Genomic DNA, 15,996 nt, shown 5'->3' on the forward strand with positions numbered 1-15,996 from the left:
TACCTGTAAAAAACCAATACAATGAGAAAATAACTATGCTTTCTGTTGGTGAAAGTACCACGGGTACTGCTAAAATGACTGTGATTCTGTATCTGTATTCATAATTAAAGGAAACTTAAATCTTATACTATATCAATATTCTTCACCTCTCCCTGCTTTTATTCCCCTCCCTATACTTCAGAACCCTAACTGCTCCTCCTCGTGGCAGCAATTTATCTGATTTGTGAGTGTGAGGTGACAAACAGTTGAGCATACTCAACGAACACTTATAGGCTTTTACATTTTGGATCTTCCTTTTGCAGTATGGGTGTATATAGGTGCAGCAGGCTTACCAAGGCTCTGGCCATTCAAGAGGGAAGGCCTGAAATTTAAGGACTAAACTCAGTTTGGGGTGGAAGATATTCAAAGGTCTTTTGGTCACACATGAAAGAGTTTTCCAATGCAACTTTTATCAGAATCAGAATCATTCAGATGGCCCAAATATATTTCTCATATATATTTGGTTTTTGACCACGGGTTTCTGGCTCACAACTCCCAAAACCCTTGGAATTTCCTAAGTGCTGAGAGCTTAAATGTATCTTTTATTATGTTAATGAGGTGACTTTTGGAAAGCAGCTAAGGATGGGGTCTGGTTGCCAGTGGAGCCAACCAGGTGCTGAGAGGGTTGGAACTTTCAGTCCTACCCCCAGACCTCTGGGGAGGGGAGAGGCTGGAGGCTGAGTTCAATCACCAATGGCCAATGATTTAATCAATCGTGCCTATGTAATAAAGCCTCCATAAAACCTCAAAAGTACAGGATTCAGAGAGCTTCCCGGCTGGTGAACATGTAGGGATTTCTCTCTCCTGGACAGAGCATGAGAGCTCCAGCCCTTTCCCCATACCTTGCCCTATGAACCTCTTCCATGTGGCTGTTCCTGATTTATTATATCCTTTGATAATAAACCAGTAATCTAGTAAGTAAAATGTTTCTCTGAATTCTGTGAGCTGCTCTATCAAATTAATCAAACCTGAGGAGGGGGTCTTGGGAACCTCTGATCTATAGCCAGTTCACCAGAAACACAGGTGACATCCTGGACTTGTAACTGGTGTCTGAAGAGGTAGCAGGGGAGTCTTCTTGGACTGAACCCAAGCCTGTAGATTCTGATGGTACTTCTGGCAGATAGTCAAAATTGAGTTGAATTGTAGGATACCCAGCTGGTGTCCAGAGAATTGTTTGTTGGTATGAAGAAACCTCTTCCCCACTTTGAAATTGGGTGCTCGGAACCATTTTATACTCCTATGTCTTATTTCTCATCTGAGTCAAACTTCAAAGAAAAGGGTATATTGAACCCTCACCCTCATAACACCATTTACCTCTCCTTCGCTTATCAAAGTTACAATTTTATTTTTGTGTGGTTAGCATCTGTCACCTTCATTAGACCATAAGTCACATAAGGTTAGAGATTCTTGTCCACCACTGTACCCCCAGCACCTGGCACAATGCCTGGCCCTTGGAAAACATTCAATAGTTTTTGAACAAATAAATTAATAAGTAAATATCGGTTCACTGTACTACAAACACCTCTCTAAACTCCAGTTAGATGAAGGTTTTTTTGAGTTTTTATAGTGTTTTATAAATGTGTTCTTGAAAGTATCCACTAACTACCGTTAGAAAGGACAATTCTTTGTAAAAACAAATGGCTCAAATATACACTTACCCTTCTATAATCATTGCAAGAGAGCCCAATAAAATAGTGTGAATCACGTGATAAATTATTTCTGGCCTTTCTCCAATTTGTCCATCTTCAAGCGCAATAGTTTCTTTCAGGGACTTACCACTACTGAAAGAAATGTGTTTTTTACTACTTTGAAAATATTTATTTGAAAAATCAAAGATCTTTAATATCTTCATAAAAAATATATAGGTAGTTCTTAAAATTTGAAAGTATATTCTGCTGGTCAAATACCTAACTTACGTTATCTCCAAGTCTTTTTTTTTTTTTTTTTTTTTTGCGGTACGCAAGCCTCTCACTGTTGTGGCCTCTCCCGCTGCGGAGCACAGGCTCCGGACGCCCAGGCTCAGCAGCCATGGCTCATGGGTCCAGCCGCTCCGCAGCACGTGGGACCTTCCCGGACCGGGGCACGAACCCGTGTCCCCTGCATCGGCAGGCAGACTCTCAACCACTGCGCCACCAGGGAAGCCCTCTCCAAGTCTTTGAAAATGGCTTTTGAAGCTTGAAGACAACTGCCTCAATAAAGACTAAACATGAAAGTTCAGGAAATATAATAAAAAAGATACATAGGTTCCTTTTCCAAGATGAATTATCACTAAACTAGTGATTGCTAAATCAATATAGTTAAATAATAATTTGAATTACTAAGTTCTCAAAATTAAGTTACTACACACAGCCTCTTTTCAAGCTTGATAAAAATATTTTTAAATAGTCAAACTTTATAATTTAAAATCACTTATACTACTAGTTTCATGTAAGTAAAAAAAATTATGCTTACAGTAAGTAAAAAATCTGAGTAAATTAGTGAATGAGTCTGTAAAAGTTTAACTGATTATTTAAATATCATTCCTGCATTAAAAGTGGACATTACAGGGACTTCCCTGGTGGTCCAGTGGGTAAGACTCCACACTCCCAATGCTGGAGGGCTGGGTTCGATCCCTGCTCGGGGAACTAGATCCTGCATGCATGCCGCAACTAAGAAGTCCGCATGCCACAACTAAAGATTCCATGTGCCGCAACTAAAACCCGGCACTGCCTAAATAAATAAATATGAATATTACATATTTAGATGTATAAGCTTAAATTTGAACTTTATCTACTTAACTTATAATGATATTTTACACACTGATAAAGAGAGAATTCAATTAGAAACTCTAAAACACACAAATATTAGAAGGATATTAAAAATAAGTTTTATATATTTCCATAATTTGTTAGTAATATGATTGGTTTTCCTAGATACTTACTTAATTCTCCTAAAAATAACTTGAATCATAGAAAGAAAACAAGTAATTAACACTAAAATATAGAAAGGTAATAAAGAAGACTGTGTCAATCGCAAAAAAAATTCTTGAGATGGTGCCTGAAGGGATTCTTGACATAGGAGCCAATTCATTGTAAAATTCCTACAGAAAACAAAAGCATGATATTAAAATCACAGATGTTTTAAAGTACTGAACTTAAAATTATTTTTTCCATCTCAGTAAAAACTAAGACAAAACTAAACGCATTTCCTAAATCCGTTAACTTACAACAGCAAGGTCATACCCTTTATAAATGAAAATAATAGCATTAGTAACCCTCCTCAACAAACTGCCCTAATAAATTTAAAACTACTAATTTTTTATGATCCAGCAATGTGACCATCTCTAGAACCCAATACAGTTTTAGGGGAGTTTTACTTTCTATTTTTACCTGGAAGATAACAAAAAAATTCAACTGTCTAACCTCTAACAGCACTGGCCAGTATGATAGCCACTAGTTACATGTAGCTAATAGCACATGAAATGTGGCCAGTGCAAATGGAGATAGTCTTTAAGCACAAAATACACCCTGGACTTCAAAGATAAAAAAAGCAAGAAAAGAGGAATTAAAAAAACACAAAATATATCTCAATAATTTTATATTGTTTACACATTAAAATAATATTTTTAAATTAAATAAAGTACGTTAAATTAAATAAAGTACATTATTGAAATTAAATAAAGTACGTTATTGAAATTAAATTCACTTGTTTCTTTTTACTTTTTTTTAATGCAACTACTAGAAAATTATGTATGCAACTAATGTCATATTGTTATTAGACAGCCCTGTTTTATATTGATAAATGTAACTCGACTAGGACCCATTTTAAAAAGAGGTATCGGGCTTCCCTGGTGGCGCAGTGGTTGAGAGTCCGCCTGCCGATGCAGGGGACACGGGTTCGTGCCCCCGTCTGGGAAGATCCCACATGCCGTGGAGCGGCTGGGCCCATGAGCCATGGCTGCTGAGCCTGCGCGAACGGAGCCTGTGCTCCACAATGGGAGAGGCCAGAACAGTGAGAGGTCCGTGTACCGCAAAAAAAAAAAAAAAAAAAAAAAAGAGGTATCTAATTATTAAGATATAAATCATAAAATTTGAAATGTAAGTTTTTTGAGCTATACGAGTCAGGATAAACTTTTTTTTTTAACCCACACTAAATATAATCAACAAGCCTGCTAGTTATACGTAGATTTATCTGCATTCTCACTCCCAATCCATCTTCAACCTCCATTTAATCCTCAAATTCCTAGCCCTGGGGGAGGAGGTAAGTGATGGAATGATCTTCAGAGTGCTCACGGATAGATTGAGAATGCTTCACAAATCACTGGGTTTAAACTAAAAGGTTAAAGTTTCACAATGTGCCAAACAGCTATACAACTGTATCAGGAGGCTGCCATCAAAATATTTTGTACCTAGGATGAAGGCACTTTTTAAAAAAATCTGCCTACTACAGTAACTAATTCAATAGGGTCTAATTCAAATTCCAATTTAATGATACTCTTTCCATAACCCCAGTCTCAATCCTTCCTTCCCCATATTCCCATGGCACTTTAATTATCCCTTTATTATAGTGCTTAATGCAATCTGCTATGCGTTAGATTGTAGTCATTTTTGTATCCCCCAGAGCACCTGGCCCAGTATCTTGCACATTAAATAAATATTTATTAACACTTCTTTACTGATTCTTAAAATTCCGTCTCAACAGAAATGTCTCCTGAAATTCTGGTGAATTACAAATCCTGATATCCAATTGGCACATTTGCACATAAGGCACTTATTATTTATACCACCCATGCCATTAATTGTATAAAAACTATCTAATGAGCCAACAATATTCTTAAGGACAAGATTAATAAGTCTTAATCTTAAAATACCCAGTATATTACCTTGTGAAGCCTAGTACCTGACATGAGGAACAAAGGCGCACTATAAAACATCAACTAAGAAACACTGGACAAAAGCAGACCTTAATGCTAGGCTCATTCTAGAGTCTTCCAAGGTTAAAGAGAAAGTCAGTGAAAAGGCCAGTCAATTATGGAGGTCTGCAACCAACTTTTACTAGTTGCCTGCTGAGTGTCAGGCCTACAAATACACCTGAAAAAGACATGGTCCCTACCTTTATGAAGCACATGGCCTCTTAAAGGATCCTTTTATCTTACTAGATAGCCATATACGATTTACACTTCAGAAGACTTCTCCAGTGTTTAAGCCATGTCAAACACTTGGTTAACTGATATATCACAACATAAAATTTCATTCACAGTATCTAAAATCCCATGTAATCCCAGCAAACGATTATAAGATTCTATGGGGGCCTCCCTGGTGGCGCAGTGGTTGAGAGTCCGCCTGCCGATGCAGGGGATACGGGTTCGTGCCCCGGTCTGGGAGGATCCCATATGCCGCGGAGCGGCTGGGCCCGTGAGCCATGGCCGCTGGGCCTGCGCGTCCGGAGCCTGTGCTCCACAACGGGAGAGGCCACAACAGTGAGAGGCCCGCATACCGCAAAAAAAAAAAAAAAAAAAAAAAAAAAAGATTCTATGGTCTACTATATGAACTAGAGATATGTATAGGTAAATATATATTTTCTGTTATGCAAATGGACTCTATCAGTACATAAAATCATTTATTTCATTTTAGATTTTAAAAATGTATTTAAATAACAAACAAAAGGTACAACATTATTTTTGAATTTAAAAAGTCAGCTTCTGGTCCAATCCACTATTATGACCAAAGATAAGATTCTTTGCTATGAAATAAATATCTTACTGACCACCCCATTTTTTTTTTTTTTTTTTTTCTTTTTTTCTTTTTGCGGTATGCGGGCCTCTCACTGTTGTGGCCTCTCCCGTTGCGGAGCACAGGCTCCGGATGTGCAGGCCCAGCGGCCGTGGCTCACGGGCCCAGCCGCTCTGCGGCATATGGGATCCTCCCAGACCGGGGCACGAACCCGTATCCCCTGCATCGGCAGGCGGACTCTCAACCACTGCGCCACCAGGGAGGCCCACCACCCCATTTTTAATGGCTATGCCCTTTTTTTTTTAAAGTATAGATTTGGAGTATATCATGAACTTTTTTTTTTTAATTAAACTATAGTTGATTTACACCCATACTCTTTGTAATATAACATTTTGCAGTTAGTGGTTAAAATTTCCTTGGTTCTTTATTCATTTTAAATCTTAATTTATTCTGACCTTAGATTGTATCATCACTCCTCATCAAGGAAAGTAGCCTCAACATACTGTGATGCTATTGAGGTTTAAGTATATCTAATTTTAAAAGACCTAAATGAGATTTTTTTTAAATGAGAGAAGTATTAATGTCTTATTTCTTCTAGATACTATAATATCCCAAATTATTTTCTAAGCGGTATGTAATTAGGTATATACTCCCTCCTTTGATTATTTTTGCTCTTTATCTTCTAAGTGGTATAGAGTTAGGTAAACTTACATAATCTAAAACTTACTTAGTCATATTTAGTCCAAATTTTACTTCAAGGAATTTCAGCATATGTCCATTTTCTTTGTGTGGGACAAACATCTGAAGGAGAAAAACACTAGTTACAACAAAGAACTATTAGCTAAGTTTATAGCAATATGCTTTAGCCCAATACTAGAACTAGAAAACATAGCAAGACTACAAAACAAAAAATATGAATTAAAAATACATGATGTAACTATGAAGCAAGGAGATTTATTGGCATAGTCAATCACTTTACCTTATAGTTAAGCATAAAACTATAATGGGGGGCCTCCCTGGTGGCGCAGTGGTTGAGAGTCCGCCTGCCGATGCAGGGGATACGGGTTCGTGCCCCGGTCTGGGAGGATCCCATATGCCGCGGAGCGGCTGGGCCCGTGAGCCATGGCCGCTGGGCCTGCGCATCCGGAGCCTGTGCTCCGCAACGGGAGAGGCCACAACAGTGAGAGGCCCGCATACCGCAAAAAGAAAAAAAAAAAAAAAAAAAAAAAAAAAAACTATAATGGGGTAGTAAGAAGATTTTAACCTTATCCCACCTGGCTTAAATAACTTACCTACTCTTTTGAATGTCTTTTACTCATCTGAATTTATTCCATATATTACTTAGTGTTAATTGGGTAATGATGACATTTTAAATTAAATGAAAAATAAAGCGTAATTTTAAAAAAGTACTTCTATAGGAAAGACTCAGAATCCTATTTTCTCACCTAATATACTAGGTATGATTATTGTTCAACTAAGCATGTTACTGTACAAACTCTTACTTTGCTACCCCATGATTCTCATTAAAATTTAGCCCAGTATATTTCATTATTCAATTTGCTCTACCACATGAATCTCAAACACAGAGTTACTTACCTTCATTACAATATTCAATGTCACTGTCAGAGTACACACCAAGTAAAAATTAATCACTTTCATTATTTTAGCCACAAAAGTTCCTTTCTTCACATTCAGCTATACAGGGAGGAAAATTATAGGAACAAAGAAGTGAGGTTTCAAAAAATTAACAATTTAAAAATTCACCCCAAGAATGATAAAAAGGCAATTCTAATTACCTGAAGGTACTTAGCAAGCATTAAGGCTATTACAAAACTTAATAAAGGGGATACCAATAAAGCTGAATTCTCAAACTGCAGTAAATATCCCACAAAGAGAGAAAATATATAGATTTTATAAACTTCATGAACCTGTTGGGACAAAAATAAAATGAATGAGAATTAAATGAATTTTATTGTACATCTTTTCATTAGATAAGATTTGACTACAATTATAAAGTAAATGCTCTACTATAATTTTGGACAGTATTATATTTACAACCATTCAATTCATAGTTTTAATGCCATGGGATGTAACTAATTTATCACTTCCTTTTTAGAAATAACTCTCTGCAAAGTAAGAAGCCTTGAAACCATGGATGGCTAAATCAGACTGGAAGGACCTTCTTTAATCCCAGGCTCTGACTTAATTTCACTTGGTTTGTCTTGTCCATCTATGCAACATCAAGCTGCATAAATCAAAAATCATAACTGTTAGCAGCAGTTCCCAAAACCTATCCGGTGAAAATATACTCCCATGAAATGTAGCACCAGAGAAAAGTATTTTGCACTTGGTCCATTTAACAGTGACAATAAGAAAGTTAAATTCAATTTCCTATTAGAAGATCTCCCAGGAAAGTTATGTCTTACTATATTTCTTTTCTAAAATTCAATAGTATAATAATTTAATCCACCATAAAATAAATTCCTTTTAGAAAGGGGAGAACTAAGACAAAATATAGACACTAGTTGGGGGGAGGGGGAGGAATCAAAAGGCAGAGTGTTAAAAGTTTAAAAAAAAAAAAATCCCTAAAAGGGCAGAGCCATTTTTTTTTTTTTTTTTTTTTTTTTGCTGTACGCGGGCCTCTCACTGTTGTGGCCTCTCCCGTTGCGGGGCACAGGCTCCAGACGCGCAGGCAGAGCCATTTTTAAAAAAGATACCTCACTGTCGGGAGGCTGAAGCAATGACAAGAGAGGGCATTATGGGATCTTCTGGGTGCTGGTAATATTCTATTTTTTCATTTTGGCTGCTGTTCTCTTAGCTCCAAACCTATCCTCTATCCCGGCCTCATAATGCTGGGGCCAGCTTCTTCAGTCCACATTTCTGCTTTTTCATTTGGCTCCCTATTAATCTCTGCCAATCCATGCCAGCGAGAGGTAATAAGGTTGGAGGAGAGAGCAGGGGCGTGTTCCTTACTGCAGCCTGCAGTTCCTGGGAGGATGACCTCAGCGATGCTTCTTCACTCCAACAGAGTAATTCCTTCCTGTTGAGGCAGCTGGATGCAGCTGCAGTTTCCCTAACACTTGAAGAACGAGCTTTATCACATCTTCTTACCCCAGAGATGGCAGAATCAGCTGGCCAGAGTACCATTCTCAGAAGTCTGGGTCCCATTTCCACAGAGCCCTTCTTCCCAGTTCAGAGACACCAGCAAAGCTGAGTAGTGGCCCTTCCTCAGAAGTCTGTTTCAGCTCCACAGGGTTCCCTCCTTTAAGCTTCTACATTTTAATAATTCCAAATTCTTCCTTTCAGCCCTCAGCTCTAGGAGTGGTAGCTGCTTCCTGAAGTTGCTACCTCTATAATACTTTCAGGTATTATTACCTTTTCATTTAATAAGTTAACAACTTTATACTTGGTTAATGATTGTTTATATTAAATTCTCTCTATTGAAATAACCTAAATGTTGGTACTCATCAGAATTCTGGACCATCTGAAGAAAAGGAAGAGCGAGAAGATTCCCAAATTTCTGGCTTAGACAACATATTAAATACTTAATACATGTTTATAAATAAAGAAAAAAAAGATAAGAGATGGCAAAAGAGAAAAAGATAAAGAAACAAAGGAACAAAATGTTTATGGGAACCTTTACTGCTGACTGAAGTATAAATTGATATAACCATTCTGGGGAAAGGCTCGGTATCTTTAGTTAGATTGAATATGTACACATCCTTTGACTTGTAATTCCACTATGAATTTGACTTGTAATTCCACTATATATTCCAGAAAAATCTTGCACTTCTGTGCCAGGTGACATGTATAAAAATGATTATAGCAGCACTGGTCATATGAACAATAAACTGGGAAAACCCTGAAATGTTCATCAGAAATAGAATACATCAATAAATAAAAATGAATGAAATAGAGCTCTGTACATCACCAGGGATGAATCTCAGAAGCAAATCAGGCAAAAGTAAACAATACATTATTTGACAACATAGTTTTAGGAATACATAGATAAGTGGTAAAAAAAACATAAAGAAAAAGAAGGAAAGGATTAACAAAATTCAGGACAGTTAGCCTCTGATGGGGAGAGAGCAGGATGTGACTGAGAAAAAGGGGCTTCTAGTATTCATATGCTCCATATTTTGGCCTGGGTGTTCAAATACTCATATTTTTTCTATACACTGTATATATAGCATACGTATACTCTTTTGTACATTCCTATATTTCACCTTTTTCTTTTTTTAAAGAAACAGAAAGGGAAGATGGAGAAATGGCTAGAAATAGAGAGGAAGCACAGGGGTGACTTTGGTTAAGGAGACCATGTTTAAGGGAATTTCAAAGTGCTTCTAAAAGGACTAGGGGAGAATAAGTTTAGCAACCTTTTGAGTAGCAGTATAAATCAGAGCCTATTAAAACATTTCAAATTAAGCTTAAAAGCTAAATGGTTTTTATACAACCCTATAAAGACATTTATTCTCTAGATTTAAAATCATAATTTTGAAATGCCATAATACCTTGTCACTTTGCTCCAGTGAAAAACCATCTAGCAAGAAGAGAGATATTGCTTGAAGAAACAAGAGATAGTGGCTGTACTCCCACATCATCATAAATGTGTAAGTTGAAGCACTCATCAACAAGTAGCAAAACCTCTAGGGAAAACAAAGAAAGAAACTAAATATCAACAGCTTCATTACTATAAAAATCTATGAGGATGTTACCTCAAATTTTTCAGCTCTGTTACTGGTTCCACTTTAAGGTTATACAATTTTTGAAACTTTGTTTTTAAATCACATAATTATTAAATCCTTACATAATAAGATCTTAAATCAAGCACTCTAGAGAGAAATCAACCACTTGCCCTTCAATGTTCAACATTACACTGAGAACTTCAGGAAGACAAAGAAAAAAAGAAAATTCAGTACAATTTTCTTTCACCCCAAAAGAGATAAAGGAATAAATATTTTTAAATGGTGGCTTTTACTAGACTTGACTGCTGGGCTTTAGTTACAGTGGAAGTAACTCCTTTCACTCTATAATATTTTCACTTCCCTGGTGCTTCATATTTTCCTAAGAGCTTCCATGTGATTAGTCTATTTATGTCTCAGCCCATTCCACACCCCATGGAAAAAAGTCCATTTCTTTTTTCATTTCCTTTCAGCACAGTGTGGCCTTACCTTTTCCCAAAGTTTATACTGTCAACCATATAAAACTCTCAGCTGTTTTCATCTGCTAAAGTACTAAACACAAGGATTTCACTGCCCTTGCCTGAAATATGCCTGGCTAACATCTATTCTGTCCTTCTAAATGTCATCTCCCAAGTGATCCCTTAGTGAGAAACCAAGTCTTAGCATATTTCTAGCAACAGTCTCAACTTCTTCTAGGGACCTACCTTTTCATTCCTAATTCCTCCATCAGCCATAGTGTCAAAAGAATTGGTTCTGATAAGAACAATGAAAGGACAATAAGAGTCAAGTCAAGAAACCTAAGATAAGAACTGTGTTCTCTAAAACTAAATCTTTCAGACTCAGCTGACTATACTCGATGATAAATTCCAGAGTCAGAGATACCTCAGACCATCAGCAGATGTAAGAATTTTTCAGCATCCTGAATAAGATTAAGACCAGATAACAAAATGAAAGAGATGGAAAAATTCCACCAGTTGATCAAATATCAAGGGCAAGGCCCAGAAGGGCTCAGCACTAATAGAATACATAAGCTTCTGCTTTATGTATCACCATAGCTGTAAGAGAAAGTGTTCTGGAAATCTTCTAATGTGGAACAACAGAACTGTAATAACCAGGCCTAAAACCATTATCCTCAGAAAAACCAGCTCCAGAAATCAATGAAGGGTCAGATCTAGATTCAGCTTAAGTAACCTACTGGCCACTTAGAGATTACTTTGGGGATGCTAGCGAAAAGCTACAGTATAATGAAACAAACTGCGGATTCCAAAGGTTTATTCTCAAACTACTCTAAGAACATGCAGTGAAAATATGACAGAGGGAATTCCCTGGCAGTCCAGTGGTTAGGACTCGGCGCTTTCACTGGCAGGGCCCAGGCTGGACCCCTGGTCAGGGAACTAAGATCCCGCATGCCGTGTGGTGCTGCCAAATTAAAAATAATAATAATAATAATAATAGGAACACATGTCAAACACAATCTGGAGAATGACCTAAGTTTCTCCTTTCTCTGGACATTTTCAAAATTCTATGCACTCTTGTCTACCCCTTACCTTTCTCACTTCATTTTCAGCTATGCCTTTATTGTCAGCTTTTTTATATACATTACTTAAGTAACATTAAATGGGTTTCAGTAATCAACCACAGATATCTCTGGATGGCTCCAGGTAACTGCACAAAAGATCTGAGCTTGGCTAGCCTGATGCAACTGGGACCATGAGATCTAGTCTCAAGAGTGGAAAGCAAAGTACAAAATATATGATTAAAATATCCACGTTCCTATACTACTACTCAGTAACGAAAAGGAGCAAACTACGGTACATGCAACATCAACTTGGATAGATGTTTATGGCATTAGGCTTTATGAAAAAAGTCAATCTTGAAGGATAACATACTACAGAATTCCATTTACATAACCTTTCAAAGTGACAAAATTACAGTGATAGAGAACAAATCTATGGTTGCCAGAGGTTAGGGTTGAGGGAAAGATATGACTATTAAGGGGTAACATAAGTGACGTATAGTGTGTGTGTATATATACATACACATCTTGATTATGGTAATGGTTACTTGAAACTATACATGATAAAAATTCATACAGTTATACACCCTTCCCCCCAGAAAAGCATGTAAAAGTTATAATAAAAAATACACATATATATTTAGTTTGAATTAGTTCACATGAAGTTGCAAAAACAGTACAAAGAATTCCCATGGGACTTCCCTGGTGGTGAGGTGGTTAAGAATCCACCTGCCAGTGCAGGAGACACAAGTTCGATCCCTGGTCTGGGAATATCCCACATGCCACGGAGCAACTAAGCCCATGCGCCACAACTACTGAGCCTGCGCTCTAGAGCCCACGAGCCACAACTACTGAGCCAGCGTGCCACAACTACTGAAGCCTGCACGCCTTGAGCCCGTGCTCCACAACAAGAGAAGCCACCGCAATGAGAAGCCGGCACACCACAATCAAGAGTAGCCCCCTCTCAACAGATGTATATGTATGACTGATTCACTTTTGTTATAAAGCAGAAACTTAAAAAAAAAAAAAAAAAGAGTAGCCCCCTCTCGCCTCAACTGGAGAAAGCCCGCACACAGCAACAAAGACCCAACACAGCCAAAAAAGAAAAAAAGAAAAAGAATTCCCATGGACTGTCTCACCCAGCTTCCCTCAATGACAATATCATATCGTACACGACCATTATACACTGTCAAAACCAGGAAACTGACACGGATACAATACTATTAATTCAGGTACAAACCTTCTTTAGATTTCAACACACACACACACACACACACACACACACACAAAGGCATGTGTGTATAGGGTAAGTTCAAGGGGAAGCAAACATAATTGAAGGATTGGACAGTTTTGCTTTTTATATAGATATATTTTTTGGTTCCTAAGTTTTATTCAAGAACTCAGACAAAATATACCAGATAATTGAGTTTTATTCCTCGTCTTCCTCCTCTTCTTCATCTTGATTAATCTGGAAGTAACGCAATTTATAACTTTCTTTGCTGTTAGCAACTACGCATAACCAATCACAGATTATTCTTCTTCAAATATTTTTTGGTGAGATATTTCAAATACCTTTTGGAAAAAGGCACCTCAGAAGTTACAGTAATCTTGCTTTTGCTTCTTTCAATTGTTACAACACCTCCACCAAGATTCCTAGCTTTTCCATTCACTTTCTCCCCTGAAGAAACTGCTCAAAATTGGCAGCATCCGTGACTTCATCTACACAATGGGTACGGTCAAGAGTAAACTTTAGGACCTACTTCTTTTCTTTGTCCACCCTGTGCCACAAGATTTTTAACAGGCACCATGGCAGCAGCCTAGGCAGAAAGAGCAGTTTTGCTTTTTAAAAAACTGAGTTTTAAGCTGAAGGGTTAAGAATACAGTAAACTTGCTTTTTTTTTTACTACAGTAAAACAGTATGGAGGTTCCTTAAAAAACTACAAATAGAACTACCATATGACTCGGCAATCCCACTACTGGGCATATACCCTGAGAAAACCTAATTCAAAGAGAGTCATGTACCAAAATGTTCATTGCAGCTCTATTTACAATAGCCCGGAGATGGAAACGACCTAAGTGTCCATCATCGGATGAATGGATAAAGAAGATGTGGCCCATCTAGCCGGGAATTCTTAACCTAAGACAGGCAGACAGACTGTCAAAGGATTGCTACGTTTAAGTCAACTTCAGTGTAACTGGTTGCCTTTTATAATCACATTTATTTTATTTTATGCATTTAGAATCATTATTCTGAGACAGAGTCTCTAAGCTTCACTTGACTGCTGAAAGGGCTTATGGCAACCACAGCAGAACAAGAGTAAGACTCTACACTATCCGGGATAGTCTCCTGAAGCTCGCTAGCTTACCTACACCCCAGTCACAGAAAGCATACGGGCAAGCAAAATATGCAGTGCTACCACCGTTGTCCCCTGTAGTCACTCTTTATATCTTCATTAATATTCTTCAACGTGTGATGAATAAAGGCCATCAATGTTCCAGAAGTGCGAGAAATGGTAAAATAATGAGATTAATTTTCAAAATAAGATACTCTTCATATATTTGTCAAGTAACTGCACTAAAACAATATAACATCTCCTTTCTCATAAATATAATTTACTGTCAATCAGATTACAGAATAACAGTTATAACAAGACTACCTGACTATATCCTTTACTGTGTAGTAACCAGGTTTCACTGAATATAATTTAATTCTTAATATGAATAGCTTTAAAATAATGTACCACATTTGCAATACATCAGAATTGTGACAAATAGATTTGTATCTTACCTCTCCGTAAGAATTTAAGTTGCTTTTTAAATAGCCTGTAAGTGCAGCAACTTGGCATGCAAAATATGGTAGTGCCCAGTTTTCTCTTAAAGGAATGGAGTATTCAATTCTTGTCGTATCTACCCTAAAATAAACCACAGATGAACAGCAAAACAGCAAGACATTATATTTGTGTAACACTATACTTTTCAAGGCACTTTCACACACTGTTGTTCTCCATATCCTGTGAGGTAGGCATTCCTGTGAGGAAGCCACCATTACCTATACAGCATCTTTGAACAAATTAATAGTGTTTCACCCTTACCTTACCTCCTACCCAGGAAGACTTAGTGCTGCTGTGTCTGCCTGATGAATAGATGGGCCTCTGTGAGAAGCTGAAAAAGGCATCCCTGCTCTGGGCAGATACAGCCTCATGCTACAACACACAGCTTGCTGCAGAGTACGCTGGAGTTCAGCCCCCCACCCTCCCTTCCCTTAACAAGATGGCTATCCCTCTCTAGACCACAATGTGCACTACATAACTAGCAGGGCTGGCAGATCCACAGTTCTTTTTTTTTTTATTTTATTTTTATTTATTTTTTATTTTTTATTTAACAAATTTAATCAGTTATACATATACATATATTCCCATATCCCCTCCCTTTTGCGTCTCCCTCCCGCCCTCCCTATCCCACCCCTCCAGGCGGTCACAAAGCACCGAGCTGATCTCCCTGTGCTATGCGGCTGCTTCCCACTAGCTATCTACCTTACGTTTGGTAGTGTATATATGTCCATGCCGCTCTTTCGCTTTGTCACAGCTTACCCTTCCCCCTCCCCATATCCTCAAGTCCATTCTCTAGTAGAGATCCACAGTTCTTATACTAACCCTTATATAAAAGGAACATGAAGTTCAGAGAGGCGATGACTTAATGAAGCCATATAGCTAGTAGGTGATAAAACTAGGATTACAATGCATATATTCTGATATCTAGTTTAATACTTTTTGCAATCAGCAGGTTACCCAGAATTAACATTACAGTAGTCCTTTATATGATAGATCCAGAGAGCTTTGAAAATCTCCAGAATCAAACACAATGTCTTTGCAAGCTCCTCCTAAGTTTCTCCTCTATCAGTTTTCATTGAGAGCCTGTTGTCTCCCACGCATATCCTCACACCACAATGGACTCCCTTCCCAAAAATAATTAAATCTGGATTTCATAAACCCAATGGCTATTTCCCACACAAAAAACAAAGGTGTTATTGCTTAAAAAACTTCATGAA

At 37.7% G+C, this 15,996-nt stretch overlaps 1 protein-coding gene and 1 pseudogene across 6 annotated transcripts in view; both read right to left on the minus strand.

Annotated features, from left to right (window-relative positions):
- Positions 1 to 15,996, minus strand: part of DPY19L4 (dpy-19 like 4) — a 62,105-nt gene that overhangs the window by 18,498 nt on the left and 27,611 nt on the right. For 2 of the 5 annotated variants that reach the window (XM_082601220.1, XM_082601224.1), the window contains exons 7-13: positions 14,737 to 14,860; positions 10,262 to 10,396; positions 7,547 to 7,678; positions 7,347 to 7,445; positions 6,478 to 6,551; positions 2,960 to 3,118; positions 1,698 to 1,820 (exon numbers count right to left, since the gene is read on the minus strand). In XM_082601220.1, coding sequence (XP_082457346.1) covers positions 1,698 to 1,820; positions 2,960 to 3,118; positions 6,478 to 6,551; positions 7,347 to 7,445; positions 7,547 to 7,678; positions 10,262 to 10,396; positions 14,737 to 14,860 — 846 coding nt within the window. The remainder of the gene's footprint in view (positions 1 to 1,697; positions 1,821 to 2,959; positions 3,119 to 6,477; positions 6,552 to 7,346; positions 7,446 to 7,546; positions 7,679 to 10,261; positions 10,397 to 14,736; positions 14,861 to 15,996) is intronic. The other 3 variants (XM_082601221.1, XM_082601223.1, XM_082601222.1) reach the window with 3 other exon arrangements.
- LOC309791798 (large ribosomal subunit protein eL22-like) lies at positions 13,378 to 13,756 on the minus strand (annotated as a pseudogene). The gene has a single exon. The product of its transcript is annotated as a large ribosomal subunit protein eL22-like (transcript).

The sequence above is a fragment of the Mesoplodon mirus genome (assembly GCF_964341445.2).
Source record: "Mesoplodon mirus genome assembly, chromosome: 16".
Lineage (NCBI taxonomy): Eukaryota > Metazoa > Chordata > Mammalia > Artiodactyla > Ziphiidae > Mesoplodon > Mesoplodon mirus.